The sequence below is a fragment of the Salvelinus sp. IW2-2015 genome, linkage group LG18 (genome assembly GCF_002910315.2).
Source record: "Salvelinus sp. IW2-2015 linkage group LG18, ASM291031v2, whole genome shotgun sequence".
Taxonomy (NCBI): Eukaryota; Metazoa; Chordata; class Actinopteri; order Salmoniformes; family Salmonidae; genus Salvelinus; species Salvelinus sp. IW2-2015.
The window spans coordinates 9,382,467-9,399,042 of record NC_036858.1 but is presented as its reverse complement, the minus strand read 5'-3'; the positions used below and the strand labels follow the sequence as shown (position 1 = coordinate 9,399,042).

Here is a 16,576-nt window from a genome sequence, read left to right as displayed (position 1 = left end):
ATATCATGCTTGTGTGACACTTTGGAATGTGGGTCAAAAGGGAAATAAAAGTATTTGAGTGTTTTCGCCCCTGCCTACAGAAGACCTCCTTGCTAGCTACCAGGAGTGACACCGGTAGACAGTGTCCTTCACTCCTGCCTGCCCTCACCGTTATTAAAAAAACTGCAGGTAAAAAGTGAATGAAAGGTGTGAATGAAGGACTACGGTCGCCCCCACCTCACTCATGCTAGGTAGCTAACTATCTAGCTTGCTAGTTAGTGTCACTGTGTGCTAGTTAGCTAGCACACAGGGTTGCCCCCGCCTCCCGCCTGCTGCATACCGGAGAAAACCATTGCCGACAGGCACGGCCGAAGGACACTCTAGCGATAGTCCCGCCTCCCGCTAGCACAGCAGGCGGGAGGCTGGGACGACACTGTGTACTTGTTAGTGTAACAGTATAGCTTCCGTCCCTCTCCTCACCCCTACCTAGGCTCGAACCAGGGATCCTCTGCACACATAGACAACAGTCACCCTTGAAGCATCGTTACCCATCACTCCACAAAAGCTACAGCCCTTGCAGAGCAAGGGAAACGACTACTTCAAGGTCTCAGAGCGAGTGATGTCACTGATTGACACACCATAAGCACGCACCCCGCTAACTAGCTAGCCATTTCACACCAGTTACATTCACTCCCCTTTTGACTTCCTCCTTTTCTGCAGCAACCAGTGATACGGGTCAACAGCATCAATGTAACAGTTTTGCTTCCGTCCCTCTCCTCACCCCTACCTGGCCTCGAACCAGGGACCCTCTGTACACATCGACAACAGTCACCCTTGAAGCATCGTTACCTATCGCTCCACAAAATCTGCAAGGGAAACAACTACTTCAAGGTCTCAGAGCGAGTGACGTCACTGATTGAAATGCTATTAGCGCACACCCCGCTAACAAGCTAGCCATTTCACACCGGTTACACTAGCTTGATAGTTAGTGACACCATGTGCTAGCTAGCACACAGTGTCGCCCCCGTCTGCTGTGTACCGGAGTCCTCCTTAGGACTAGCTGGCTAAGCTAGCACACAGTGTCCTTCACTCCTGCCTGCCGAACACCTGCCCTTAGCATCATTAACAGAAAACAGTTTCCGACAGGCCACAGTCTAACGGTGTATGGCTAGCTATCATTGTGGCCCCGCCCATTAACGTCCCCTACTGTACTGGACTGTCCCCGCTTCCCGCTTGTCCTATCTTATAAATTTACCAAAATAAGTATGAAGAGAGGTTGCTGCAGATTGCCCACCGAACAGAGCAGACATCACTCAAAGTCTGTTCGAAAGAATGTACAAGAACATTTTGGGGAAACGTGATGTTCAGTAAAAGCCGTTTCACAACATAGCAAACGTTCAAGCGAAATGAACGCACTCCAGTAGCTAGCTAGCTTGTCAAATTAATGTGATGGAAAATGTTGTCTGAAGAGAAAACCTTGAATTGTACATCTTGTCTCATACAATCATTGATTCCTGTAGGTGCTGGGTAGAGATGATCATGACCCCCTCCTCAAACCTTTTGGTTGAACGCCCAGAATATGTTCTATAAGTTAAGATAGGAGACGGTGCCAGTCACATGCAGGAACCAAACGCTAATTATTAATTAATTATGAATAATGAATAAGCTAAATCATGCAAATATAACTTGTCTGTGAAAGCAGTATATAAGAGAACTAACGGGACTGCCCCGGGAGAGCTCCAGACTGACGTGTACTATGGTGCATTAAGTTTGTTGGAACCTCTCCAGTTTGCTGAAAATAAAGAATGATTCATTTAATATTGACTTCAGGTGTCCCTGATGGTAATTTCCATGACATTAACATAAATTGTTGCATTTTAGATAACCCTAACCATTTTCCTAACCTTAACCTAATTCTCCTAACCTGCTACGTTAATGCTCCTAACCTGCTGCTTAAGTTCTACTAACCTGCTACGAAAAGTTAATTCTGACGATTCTGACCAACTAAGTTAGCAACTGTGGTATTTCCAATTTTCAGCTTCTGCATTCAAAATAAAAGCTGCTGAAATACTTTTCCCACGAGAATGGGTTCTTGCATTTATTGAGACAACTTATGGAAATGCACTGAAATTAAAAGTATCCAGGTAATACTATTTTCATCCACTTTAGCTATTTAAATAATATGAATATGTAGCAATGTCCCACATTTTGTAGGCCTGGTGTGTGACTGTTGTGTGACCTTCTTCCACAACTTTGAGTCTATTTGTATTCCAATTTTGACCAATAATAAGCATATTGACAATAAGTTCTTCAACCCTATTTAAAAATGTCAAATGAGGCAGCTATCAGTTTCTGTCTGTCTTCTGGCAAGCTTTTCATTTCCCTCCCCCATCTTCTTGAGTCACAGAAGGTGGGGTGGTCCTGGAGTGAAAACTGAAAATGCCCCTTCTTTCCAGAGAGTTCCACTACAGCCTATAGGGATAGGGAAGTGGAGGGGGGAGGGGATATGTACCCCTAGCAGCTGATACCAGCTGATCTAAAAATAGTGCAGGTCCTAGTAGATATACTGCTAACTATTCTGAGTAGGCTACTTGCTCTGTCAGTCAACCACAAAAGAACTATAAATGTCCAAGAGCGTATTATCTCCCTAGAATCAACAAAGTACCAACAAGATGGCCATGTTACCAAAAAACCTTCCCAGACCAGAGGAGTGGTATGTATTGCTAAGAAGCAGTTTTCTAATTTGACAGACTAGGTTTATACACTAGCGCTGTAAAATGAAGTTTCCAGGTCTCTTATCCCATGTGCTTTTAGCCAGTTGGTAGATCCCTTGTAAATTGGGCATATAATGCAAATGAAAATACATTTTGTTACATTATAATAAAATTGTATTTAGTGATTAGTCTGTTAACATATGCAATATAACAATATTTGAATGATGATTTGTTTGTTTTTATCGATAGTCAAGGAGCACAGACTCTATGGTATGACAAGAAGAAATATTTGGCCATTAACTTCATGGTGCAAAACCCCAAGGATGTTGAGGTTGATATTCAGGATACCTATATAGTTTTAAGGTGAGTTTGATCAATTTGTAACCCTAAAGTGTGTGATCTAGCAAGTTGTATTAGTCGAAATAGTGTGTGTGTGTCTATGTGTGTGTGTGTAAGTGTGTGTGATTTCACAAACAGGCCTGTGTTATCACTCTATAATGACTGTACATTGCTCTTATAAATAGTATATGTTATTATTGCAAAGTGTTGCGTTATAGCCTACGTTTAATGACATTGTATGTCTCTGTGGATTTGTGTCTATGACAGTTGCAAAGACGTTGACGACAACAACATGTACAATCACATTTACTTCTACGACAAAGTAATTAAATTCGTAAGGATCCACTTTTTTTTCTCATATCAAAGTTCATTTGCTCCTCACAACTAACATAGAAAACACTATGCTTCAGTATTCAGCACTGTAATGTATTAAAAACCAGATACAAGTTACAGAGCATTATGGATACTGTAGTACATCACTGTGTATTTCTCTAACAGGACTCTCAAGTGAAAATCTATGATCGCAGTATCCACATCTTGATCAGGAAGGTTAAAGAAAATGTAGCATGGCCTCGTCTTCAGAAAGATGCCAATCTCAAGGTACTGGAACATTTGGTCTTCCGCTGAGAATAGTTAAGAGCAATGTAAGGGTGGACAAATGCTTCATGTGTTAAAGGTAGACTCAGCAATATGACATCATCATAAACAGTGGGGCGACAAAGACGATTTGTGCCCTCCCTTGGGGCATGCTCACACTGGAAAGAGACAATTGTCTTGGCTGATTCAAATGATGTTATTGCTGACTTCTGAAAACAGAAAGTCACCATGCGATGCTATGAAGCCGTCATATTATAGAGTCTATCTTCTACCAGAAAGAATGTCTATCAACATGTTCCCTCTCTTCCATCATTATTATGTCCCTTGTAGCCAAATTGGTTGGCTGTAGACTTCGAAAACTGGAGAGACTGGGCGAACGAAGAGGATGAGGGAATGGCGGAGTACGAACAATATGCGGAAGTAAGTGTAACTCTGCCAAATAGGCTTATGTCTATGTTTGAAGGTTTGCCATCTTACGGAGTGTGACTTTAATTCATGGTTTTCCATTTCAGATGATTCAGGATTTAGGGAGCAAGAAAGGAGAGCCACCTGCGATGGATGATCTTGATGATCTGGTTAGTACAGCAAGAATATACCTCCAACTCACCTAAAAGCATTTTCCAACAGTCCTTATTAGTGGCATATTTATTAGCCTACTTCACACTTGTCTTTGTCAGCAAGTAAAGCGAGTTGATAAAATGAGTTTCATCTTTTCACAGAGTGATTGAACATTTCTGAAGAGAGCCTTTCTCTGCATTGGACGTGGTGGACGTGGATTGAGTCATCAAAGCCATGTCGATGGACTTTGTGTATTTCGTGATGATGGTTTGCTATGAATGTGATGTGAATGAATGCTGTGTATTGCTAAATGTGTTTTCACTGGTGATGTTTTCTGTGTAATTTAAAATGTTTTATTGAATGTGTTATTTATTAAATCAACTGAAGCAGGGGCATCATGCACCCCAAAAATCTGAGGTGGTACAAAGAACAGGATGGCTGGGMGGTGGTGGCCATAAGTTGGAAAATTGTGCACATTTCAAACATCTGAAATAGATTTCCCCTGCTATCTAGAGCCATATTCATTGTTCTTAATTATTTGTAAAAAATATGTCTTATTTTCCCTGCATATCTAAGCTAAAATCTGGGTAAAAGATTGAAAGGAATGAGAGTCTTATTCAGTACATTTACAGTTATTGCTTATTTTTATAGTCTACCAACTTTTCCTGCAGGCATGCCTATAGGCATGCAGATAGTTGGACAAGCTAGCTACTTGATTGATAGCCTGAAATGGCCTCTTGGTAGCTAGTTGGGAGATTGGGAACCTATCTGGGCTAGCTAAAGCCAACTCTATAAAATTGCTTTGTGACTAGTAGTATTACCTTTTACTGCAGTGGGCTAAATCAAGGTCACATAGAGTATTTCTTGGTAGTCTTAAACAAATCTACTTTGAAATAGAAGTATACACCTCACACACATGGTTTTGAGCTTTAAAAAAAGAAGACACCTGTTCCATGTTAGATATTGAGTTGACATTTATAACATTTTGAGTTTGCATCCCAATATTGCACTTTATATACATCACAGAAGACTGAAATATAACAAAATGGTTTGACATAGAAACACCAGATTTTTTGTATTATTAATTTTTTTAAAGTTTAGTAATTTTGAAATTCAAAAAAATATGAACGTTCCACCCATGTGGCCACTAGAGGGCACTTTGGTCATTCAACTGCAGAAAAGGGTCTACAAACAGGGCAGATCTAAGAGGGCACGTGCCCCTGTGCCCCCTATGGGCATGACGCCTCTGAACTGAAGTCTTGTTTATACTTAACTGTTATGTAATAATCTAGTATATTGAAGCTTGAAATGTAACAGCCACATCACACCCTATAGGCCAAACAGGACATTGATTAATTGACTTAATCAATGAAAACTATATTTGAAAGGCAAACCTTTTGGATAAAAGCTGTGCGCTATAAACTTTTGTATACTGCTAATACTGCTTTTAATTTAATTTTGTTGCTCAAAACAACTTTTGTCTGTACATAAGTTACAAAATAATTCTCTAAAGAGGGTGAATTCTCATTGCAGAAACAATAAATATTGGGGCGAGCACATCAATCTGGTCCACACTGATTTTTTTCGGTGTGCAAAAAAAATACAGGTCACCAAATAATTTGGCCAGGGAAAACATTTTTGAACACACATTTCATGATCTGACATAACGGTATCCTACCATTTGGGCTTTACATTGGAGATTTGTCATTTATTTCACGATTCTAGTTCGATTTTTAAGCATTTTCAACGAAGAGCCATTTGGGAGCCAAATGAGCCTCTCTTTTATGCGAATGGAGCCAAAACAGCCGGCTCACCGYAAATACTCGGAATTCCCATCACACCTAATACCAGTAGGGGGCATTATGGCACCCATATGGTGTGCACTCTGAAAATGTTATTTTATGGACATGGCCTGTGTGTACAACATATCAAGGGCTGATAACACATCCAATGCTAATTGTATTAATAGCCAGACATTTGTTGGGTAAGTCATCTGTTTTACATATTGTAACACTATATGGGCCACCGTGTTTGAGTGGATATACACTTTTAAACTAAAGACTCTCGACAAGCAAGAACAAATCAATCATTCTTGTGATTGAAAAGCAGCCCATTCCATAAGAGACATTTAGATTGCTGTTTGAATTTTTATTCATTTTTGATACATTCAGAGCCTTGTTTTGAAAGAGTTCAATCCGTTTAATCTGTGTCTCATTAGGACACAATCTAAACTGATTGCGGTCCCCTATTGCATAGCTTTGAGTGGGATCAAAAACAACTATTAGTGAGGTACTCAAATCAAACTTTATTTGTTATTTGTCACAATACAACAGGTGTAGAATACAACCTTATCGTGAAATGCTTACTTGCAAGCCCTTAACCAACAATGCAGCTGGAGGGTTTAGAATATATTTACCAAATAAACTACAGTAATAAATAAAAAGTAACACAATAAAATAACAATAACGAGGCTATATACATTGTGTACCGAGTCAATGTGAGGGGGTACAGGTTAGTCAAGGAAATGTGRACATGTAGGTAGGGGTAAAGTGACTAATTGTAGATAATAAACAATGAGTAGCAGCATACTTTGAAAAAGTGACAACACTTTCGGAGTCTCTCTTTTCCCAATTAGCTGACAACGACTGTTCAGAATCCATGGCTACATTGCACTAATCTTATGGACATACAGGTCATTCATTGTGGCTGTTAAGGAATGMTAATTCTACGTTCAGATAGCTGTGTTCAGTGGCGTGTATTCATGGATGCCAAGGGAAGCCAGGCTTCCCCCAAAAAAGGACCAAGAAAAAAAACAAAAAACATACTAAATAATGTATCTTTTGTCTCTCTGTGTTTTATAAATTTCTTTCAATTCACAAGAGGCTGAATGTAACTCACCGGAGAAAATGTCCAAGCGAACYAAACAGCGACCCTCTGTCTATGTATTTTACCTTTATTTAACTAGGCAAGTCAGTTAAGAACAAATTCTTATTTTCAATGACGGCCTAGTGGGTTAACTGCCTTMTTCAGGGGCAAAACGACAGATTTTTACCTTGTCAGCTCAGGGATTCAATCTTGCAACCTTTCGGTTACTAATCCAACGCTCGAACCACTAGGCTACCCTGCCGCCCCTCCTATGCTGTTTGGTCAAAAAGAGTATGACATTGTTGCCGCCCGGAGCATTGAATGTATGGGAAGCKAGCCAGCATTTGGCGTCCCTTGATATATATATATTTTTTAATAATAGCCAATCAGCGTTGAGCTAAACTAAGCGAGCTCAGCTGTGAATGGTCCTGACGCACCAAAAAAAAAGTGTAAAGGAAAGTCAGTTTGAATTTGGCTTCACACCAATCACACTACCTACTCCACCACTACTAGCCACCTACCTGCTCCCTCCTCCCCCCTGCTACTCCCCCTATGAACATTCCCTCCAGTCTTTTCTCTGCCTCCACCCTAATGGACATGTATTTATTCATCACTGCTACAGTTGTTATGGTGTATATAGTGCTATTTCTATAGCTGTCTTTTATAATACCATTTTCATTATTTTATTTCACTTTGTCCTGCATGTTGGAGCTCAGAGCCTGCAACCGTGTACATGTGACTATTAAACACTCTGAATCCCTGAATTGACAGAAAACTAGAATTGTTGCATCTTGTTGTGCTGTTTTCCTCCGTTGGCTAGCTTGTAAAATCGTCCCTTTCCTAAATTAGCCATGGATGGAGGTAGGGATTTGGACTTGTAGTTTTACTTAATTCTCAGTACTGGCCAATGATTATAACGGCAATTCTGATCCAACCATAAATGCATACACTGTGCTCCTTGCCTGAGAAGATGGAAGTTCGATATGTAGCTAGATGTAGTAGGCTAATGTTAAGTAGCTGGCTTARAGTTGCCCATGAAAGGAAGTTAGGCTAGCGAGCAAGTATTTTAGCCAGGTATCCTAGGAAAACWAAAACTAAAAGTGTGTACTGTATGACAGAGTCATAGACTGTTTAAGCAACATGAAGGAGGCGGATGGCATTGGCGTTTCTCTACAAGTAGGGTGAGTGAACATATTTTTTCTGCACCTACGGACGCACACACACACACACACACACAGAAATCAGTACCATGGACAGCCATGGACAATCATATTTAGCTTACATTGATTGGACTAAATCGTTTTTGTTATATTTTAGTTGTCACTGTATTAGACTACGCATAGGTGATTAAAACAACGCAATTGTCACTACACATAGGTTGTAATTTGGCTTTTTTCCCTGGCTTTGCTTCCCTGGTGATTTTACCAACACACCGCTACAGGCTGTGTTCCCCAAAATGTTATTCAGTTGCCCAAAATTATACTATGATTTGCTATCCACGTTATCCACTGTTTCCTCAAATACTGGGTGTAGTACTACATTATATATCCTCTGTTTTATGTCATTTTTGTGTGCTGTGTGCTGACCAGGTGTGGTCAGACCTACCCCACTGGGCACAGACGTCAGTTCAACGTCTAGTTTTGATTTACATTTACATTTGGTTGAGTTGTCAGCTAAGGGTAGCCTAGTGGTTAGAGCGTTGGACTAGTAACCGAAAGGTTGCAAGTTCAAATCCCCGAGCTGACAAGGTACAAATCTGTCGTTCTGCCCCTGAACAGGCAGTTAACCCACTGTTCCTAGGCCGTCATTGAAAATAAGAATTTGTTCTTAACTGACTTGCCTAGTTAAATAAAGAAAAAAAAAAAAAAACATGAATTTAATGTGAAATAAACCAAAAATGTCACCATGTCATTGGATTTAGGTTAAAGGTTTTTTTATTTTTATAAATCCAATTAGTTTTCCACTGTGATTAAACGTCATCGCATAGATTTGTTTTTTAAATAACGCAGAAAGAATGTTGATTCATCCAGTTTTTGCCCAGTGGGACAGGCATCAACATAACACTCAATACTCATTAAAGCTTTACTACTACTTTACATTACTATTACTTTACATTACTATTACTTTACATTACAGGCATCAATATAACACTCAATACTCATTACAGCTTTACTACTACTAGCTTTTACATTACTTTTACTATTTACAAGTATATTTACTTATTATTACAGGCATCAACATAACACTTATATCATTACAGCTTTAACTACTACTTTACATTACTATATATTATTACTTACAGGCATCAAAATAACATCAATACTCATTTATAAGCTTTACTACTTTACTTACATTACTAATTACTTTATTATTACAGGCATCAACATAAAACTCAATACTCATTACAGCTTTACTACTACTTTACATTACTATTACTTTATTAATTACAGGATCACTAACATCTCGAATACTCATTATAAAGCTTTAAACTACTACTTTACATTACTATTACTTATTATAGGCATCAAATAAAACCTCAATATCATATTACAGCTTTACTACTACTTTACATTACTATTTACTTATTATTACGGGCATCAAACATAATCATCTCATTAAGCTTATACTACTGGAACTTTAATTACTATTATTATTATTACAGGCATCAACATAACACTCAATACTCATTACAGCTTTACTACTGCTTTACATTACTATTACTTTACATTACTATTACTTATTATTACAGGTATCAATATAACACCCATTAAAGCTTTACTACTACTTTACTTTGACTTATTATTACAGGTATCAATATAACACCCATTAAAGCTTTACTACTACTTTACTTTGACTTATTATTACAGGTATCAATATAACACTCATTAAAGCTTTACTACGACTTATTATTACAGGTATCAATATAGCATTTATTAAATCGTTGCTTCCAGGTAATAAGCCTTTCAGTAACACACCAGTCACTATAGTGGTAAGCCTGGATCATTAGCTGCCCTATCCCTACCAGGACCAACACCTAGTACAGGTATCAAGAGTTATGTCACTGCTATAGAACTCTGATTACTCTGACTCTGATTAAACCTTGATCCTGTTTCGAGTTATGCATTAGCTAACCTCACGGGGCTGTTTTTATAGACTTTGTGCATTATGAGATTTCCAATGATGTAATACGCTAGTCCAAATAAGGCTTTGATCCGCATTAGATCATGTTCAACAAGCTTACATTTGAGTCATTTAGCAGATGCACTTATCCAGAGCGACTTACAGTGAGTGCATACTTTTGCATACTGGTCCCCCGTGGGAATCAAACCCACAACCCTGGCGTTGCAAACACCATGATCTACCAGCTGAGCCACACGGGACCTGTAGAAGCTGTAGAAGTTATGCAGTACCTCCACTGTACCTCTGGCAAGGCAGGCTTCGACTTATTACTGCAACAGAACAMTCCCTTGTTGTTATTTTATTCAGCTCACACGTAGGATAAAAATCTCAAAAGAAATTGAATAMAAGTTGTGTACAGGACTGTAACCTTTTGGTGATGTTAAAGAGTCAATGCTGGACTTGTAACACCCACTGTAAGACATTTGCATTGAAGACAACTGTTTGTCATCTAAGGGAATGATGTTCTCTCCATCTCATTATGTCCTTCTTCCCTCGGTCTCTGTAATAAAACACACCACAGAGTCTCTGGTTTTGAGAAGTCCCCTGTAACTGTACATGGAGGCACTAGGACCAAGGAAACACCAACACTCTCCTTTTCCTCCCTCTCTCTCTCTCTCTCTGGAAGAGCTGCCTGTGCTGCTGTTGCCTCCCCTCTCTGTCTGTCCCTGCTTCGGATGGTAGAGTAGTTGGCTGTGGACCTCTGCCTCCTTGTCCTCTTCTCTCCTTCTCCGTTATGACTACCAGGAGACCAGTTAGCCCCAGCGTCGTGTGTGGGCACCAGTCAGAAGAGAGTGGCCCCCACCTCCTACCTATAAGTCCCCCAAGGTCTCTTTGCCAGCTACTGCTGCCACTCAGGAACTAGGGTACTCTGCATAGGAGTTTTTGCACCTCTCCTTCACAGGACGACACAGGAGCTCTACCTTTTTTTATTCATGTTTTTTCCTCACTTTTCATCCTTTCTTTTTCTGTTCAAGGCTTCTCTGCAGCTGTGGTAGGACTAGGAGTGTCACGCTCAAACTCTCCTGTGTCCTTCCTCTTTCTCTTTTGCTCTCCCTCTATCTCTCAATCTCTTGAAGGTTGTTCATGGCGCACAGGGACATTACTGACAGGTCTGAGTCATTTTGCATCATCACTTCCCCTGTCTGAGAGAATTAAGGAGTAGGAACATTGGAGAAGATGATTCTTTGGGCTGGCCTGCTTCTCCTGGGTTCATGGAAATTCTCAACGGTCGCCAGTCAATGCCACATGGAGTCTCATCTCAACAGGAAAAGTAGTGGAAGGATACGTTTTGTTCAGCACAGATTTTGAGTTCCAGTGCTGTGGAGTCGGACTGGACTCCTGTTTGGATTACTAGGGTTCGTGTCTGTGTGGAAGTAGCTGTAGAGTACCTGGCTCTGTGTAATCATGGGCAATGCGGCTGGGAGTATGGAGTTTCCAACGGGGAAGGAGGGGAAGACAGTGTCGTTCCCCCCAGGCTCAGAAACCCCCCAGAAACAGGCGGCGGGGCCCAAAATTCCCATGCCGGCCGAAGAGGAGTTAGAGGAGCGCTTCAATGTGGTGCTGGTAAGTCCCACACACACACACACGCACGCACGCACGCACGCACACACACACACACACACACACACACACACACACACACACACACACACACACACACACGCCCAGTATTATGGACCTGCGTGAGCGGCACACATTCTCTTTTACACAGTCCCATACAGAAACTACAAACAACACAATACAAAGAAACAAAGACTGCTGAACATTTTGAAAATGTGCACATCCCCAGGACAGGCTTATCAACAAGCAGGGTACATCAAGTGACTGTGGAAAGATAAATAAGAATTCCTTTATTTTCTGGTTTACAGAAGTATTGAGTTCATTGTAAGGTCAGTTGGGAATGGATAAAGAGGAAGTTCTAATCCACATTTGCAGTGGAAACTGTATAATAAAAGGTTGCCATAAACAAATATTACACCACATTATCAGTGAGCCTGTGACATACGGTTTCTTTGTTCATTCAAGTTTGCAGTGCAAAGATATTTGTGAATCCCAATTTCACGTTCATAACTTTAGTTTTGGTTTGTTATATCTACTACTGCAGTATTACATGGTTAGACGATCCACTTTTTAAAAGATGGGGTTCATCAATATCACTGCAGTAATATTAACAGTAAATCCAGCCATTCACCTCCTAACCATCTAACACTAACATTCCCTATTACTCGATGATAATTCCGTAACCGAATTGATGACAGCTTGGACATTCTTCGACTCCATAACTTGATTTTCGTGTTACTCCCTTCACTGGGCCTATTGGTCCTTGTCTGCAAAAATATCTAATAGGGCCAGGCTGTGACTGAACAACTGGTGTTGACAGCCAAAAACCAATTGGGTCAACATATTTCTCCCTGATATCTCAGCTATGCTTGATATGTTGCTCAGTGTAATCACTGCCGTGATAGGCCCACAACATTTCATGCATTCTGGTTTTTAGTCTCTCACACATCTATTTCCTTTACAGGTGCATTAGAGTGCGATGAGTTATAGAATGACGATGACTGCCGCATCCTCATTCCAGACCTACAGTACCAGTCAAAGGTTTTTCTTTATTTTTTACTATTATCTTCATTGTAGAAAAGTACTGAAGACATCAAAACTATGGAATAACACATATGGAATCATGTAGTAACCAAAAAAGTGTTCAAGGCCACCCTTTGCCTTGATGACAGCTTACTACATMATTCCATATGTGTTATTTCATAGTTTTGATGTCTTCACTATTATTCTACAATGTAGAAAATAGTCAAATTAAAGAAAAACCTTTGAATGAGTAGGTGTATTCGTCCTGTAGATTTGCATCACAGATATAGTAACAAATAGATGGTGAAAGAGAAGACAGCTGCCTAACTTTGTGTCCTTAGAAAACTTACCCACAATGTCAGTTTAACATTCTGATATAGGCTAACTTGGTTAAGTAGACTTATTCAACGGCCTCCCGAGTGGCGCAGTGGTCTAAGGCACTGCATCGCAGTGCTAGCTGTGCCACTAGAGATTCTGGGTTCGAGTCCAGGCTCTGTCGCAGTCGGCCGTGACCGGGAGACCCTTGGGGTGATGCACAATTGGCCCAGTGTCGTCCGGGATAGGGGAGGGTTTGGCCGGCAGGGATATCCTAGTCCCATAGCGCACAAGCGACTCCTGTGGCGGGCCGGACGCAGTGCATGCTGACACGGTCGCCAGCTGTATGGTGTTTCCTCCAACCCATTGGTGCGGCTGGCTTCCGGGTTAAGTGGGCATTGTGTCAAGAAGCAGTGCGGCTTGGTTGGGTTGTGTTTCAGAGGACGCACGGCTATTGACCTTTGCCTCTCCCGAGTCTGTATGGGAGTTGCAGCGATGAGACAAGACTGTAACTACCAATTGGGGAGAAAAAGTGATAAAAAAGTAGACTTATTCATAGAAATTACATCAGTGATCAATTACTAGTAGCACAGTAGTTGATTTGTGCACATGGCAATCAATGTCCAATTGCAGCTAATCATACTATAATATTGATACGTCAGCCTGATGGTTAGTGTTACTCGGTCAAAATTGATGTCTGGCCCTGTAATTCAAAGCAGTCTAGAATGCGATTAACTGACTGGACAGAAATTATATCTGAAAATGGTGTTGCTGAGAGGAATGTGTGTGTCATTCAGGTCACAGTCAGGAACATGTCTCTATTACCTGAGTCATACCTGAGTCACACATGAGGATGAGATGTGGCCTTTAACTTATTAACCAAGTGACTCACTCACTTTTCAGGAAAATAACACTTTTTTTTGCCTTTTTTGGATTGTTGAGAGAAAGTATTCACAATATTGCTTAGCCTACTTCTATAGAATTCTCTCAGAACTCCACAAGTATAATGGCTATAATGGCTAGGTTCAATTTGGGTCGTTCCACGAAATGAGTGCCTTTTTGTGTCCCTTTGATACTGTATTTTAAGTAGAAATTGTGCACCAATATTGCATTTTAAAAGCCTGTTATATTAAATGAAGGCCCCTTTAATATAGACCACATGGAGAATTCAATCAATGTGATTTTTTAAATGAATAAAGACTTGCTTAAGTGCCAGAATTCAGCATTTTGACATGTTTCTGCATGCACCCTCTGTTACTTTTAGGACTATTTTAACCCACTTAACCTCAACATTTCTCCACGTTTTCACCATTATTGTAAAGCCCTAGTTATTTTGTTGCTTTGACAAAGTCATTCCTGAAGATTCATATTTACTTCATGTAATTAGTGATTCATTCACATCTGTCCCTCATTTTAAGGTCAACCCTGTTACGTGAACTGATCTCTCGTTTTATTATGTTGAAACTATTCCTTTTAAAATATTTTCAAAAGGAACATTGATCGTCTGTCTAATAGTCAAATCATAGTGAAAAAGCAGGTAAGTTGATTGTACTCTTTTTGGCCATTTCCTGGTGTTTTGTTGTAGAAAACTGTATCGAGCATAACGCATTCACCCTGTTACCCATAGATAAATAGGCTGGAAATGTTTTAGCAATTTCAGTTTTTTTGTGAAGCTTGTATTCAATTGCCACTCCCCGTTGCTTCTATTCCCAAGCTTCTATTCCCCCTCTATTCCCCCTTCATGGCTGATTTAAGATGAAATCATGAACCCTGTTACGGTCAACCGTGTTATGATCAACCCTGTTACTTTATTTGGCACTTGATAGGCACTTACTGTAGTCCTTTTTTATTTTTTTTATTTTGCCTCTTTAAATGGGAAAACACGTTTTTTACGAAGTTGAACGTGCTCTTTATGACAGAATGATAAAATCATTTTTTTGATCAAGTTACATCTATCAAAAGGCACCGAGTTGATGACACAACCCAGCTATTTGATTGTTCATGGGCAATTCCATGGTAACGGAATTGTGCTGAGACTCAGATTTTTCACTTAAAATGTATGCCAAACAAAACCCCTTCATTTATAAGTTCAACAAACCATACAACTCTATGCAAAATTACTACTTTTAACAATTTACWCTGAACATTTTTACAAAACCTCATTTACTGGAAGAACTGTGCAGATGCAAAGTTTGGTAACACAATTTCAGTAAAATCTCCTTCAGATTTTTGTGTCCACGTTTTTCAAACACTCTTAAATACCTGCTCCGAATTAAGATTCAATGATATCTGCAGAAAGAATGGGGTMTCAACTATGGCATGACACATCTATTTTGGTTATTGAACTACAGTAAGTGAAGTGGATTTACACCCGGTAACGAAATTGAGGTAACGGAATTTCATCATGGGTCCCTGATCTGTACTGCACAGAAATACATAATTATGTATATGAATGTCATTGTCTTCATGGTGAAGTATCCTAAATGGGTACACAAAGGTATACATATGAAATATCCTTTGTTGCATATTTGGGTATTATTCTAGACACTGGCTACTATTTTAATGAGTTCTGCCCCCAAACAAGACCACATTTAGTTTGTTTGGACCGGAAAAAATCTGAACCAATCAAATGTTTCACAAGTTCGGACATCAACGTACAGCACAGTAGAGCTCAGTACAGTACAGAGTAGAGTTCAGTACAGTACAGAGTAGAGTTCAGTACAGTGCAGTACAGTACAGTACAGAGTTCAGTTCAGTACAGTACAGTACAGTACAGTAACAGAGTAGAGTAAGAGTTCAGTACAGTACAGTACAGCACAGTACAGAGTAGAGTTCAGTACAGTACAGTACAGTACAGTACAGTACAGTACAGTACAGTACAGTACAGTACAGTACAGTAAGAGTAGATAGATGTACAGTACATTATAGTGTACTCAACTCTAGTGTGCTTACAGTGTCTGTGCTGAACTCTACTCTAGGGTACATTTTTTTACTGTACTCTACAGTGCTGTACTGTACTATGCCGTACTGAACTGTACTGTACTGTGCTGTAGAAACTTGTGAACCCAACTGTGGTTTGTGACTACTATTATTTCCCATTGTAGCCAATTCAATTTCAGAAATTCTGTTACCGGGTGAGGGGGGGGGGGGGGGGGCATTATGGGGGGCCAGCTAGGAATAAAACCTCTAGAAACCAGAGTTGTTAATGTAATGAATCAACTTGGCAGGTGTCGAGGCTCAAGAGCTTTGCATACAGCCAGTGCCAGCTGATGTGCTGTCCAACCAGGGTGGACTTCCCTGTGTGTGTGTGTGTGTGTGTGTGTGTGTGTGTGTGTGCGTGTGTGCGTGTGTGTGTGTGCGTGCGTGCGCATGTGCGTGCGTCCAATGTGTTATAACATACGTATCAGCATGTCCGTGTGTGTTACATCTGCTGTACGATCCAACAT

General features: G+C 40.2%; 2 protein-coding genes across 3 annotated transcripts in view; both read left to right on the top strand.

Moving 5' to 3' along the window:
• The first annotated feature begins 2,535 nt into the window (after nt 1–2,535).
• LOC111978674 (putative protein PTGES3L) lies at nt 2,536–4,548 on the top strand. Of its 2 annotated transcripts, none has more exons than XM_024008878.2 (7): nt 2,536–2,692; nt 2,943–3,056; nt 3,300–3,366; nt 3,531–3,632; nt 3,960–4,049; nt 4,142–4,204; nt 4,349–4,548. In XM_024008878.2, the coding sequence occupies exons 1-7, from the start codon at nt 2,652–2,654 to the stop codon at nt 4,355–4,357; spliced, it is 486 nt and encodes a 161-aa protein (XP_023864646.1). In that variant the 5' UTR covers nt 2,536–2,651; the 3' UTR covers nt 4,358–4,548. The 2 variants fall into 2 exon arrangements, with proteins under 2 accessions (XP_023864646.1, XP_023864647.1); XM_024008879.2 differs by having other exon boundaries at nt 2,555–2,692; nt 3,300–3,354.
• Nucleotides 4,549–10,877: 6,329 nt separating this feature from the next.
• The window catches only part of LOC111978468 (formin-like protein 1), a 43,695-nt gene continuing 37,996 nt past the window's right edge, over nt 10,878–16,576 (top strand). Inside the window, exon 1 of the mRNA XM_070448279.1 lies at nt 10,878–11,795. Within this exon, the coding sequence (XP_070304380.1) occupies nt 11,637–11,795 (159 nt within the window). The 5' untranslated portion in view covers nt 10,878–11,636. The remainder of the gene's footprint in view (nt 11,796–16,576) is intronic.

Coding starts and splice junctions, on each gene's coding strand:
- LOC111978674 (XM_024008878.2), top strand. CDS start 2,652: ATGGCCATGTTACCAAAAAACCTTCCCAGACCAGAGGAGTG. Junction 3,057..3,299: donor GATACCTATATAGTTTTAAG/GTGAGTTTGATC, acceptor TGTCTATGACAG/TTGCAAAGACGTTGACGACA. Junction 4,050..4,141: donor AGTACGAACAATATGCGGAA/GTAAGTGTAACT, acceptor TTTCCATTTCAG/ATGATTCAGGATTTAGGGAG.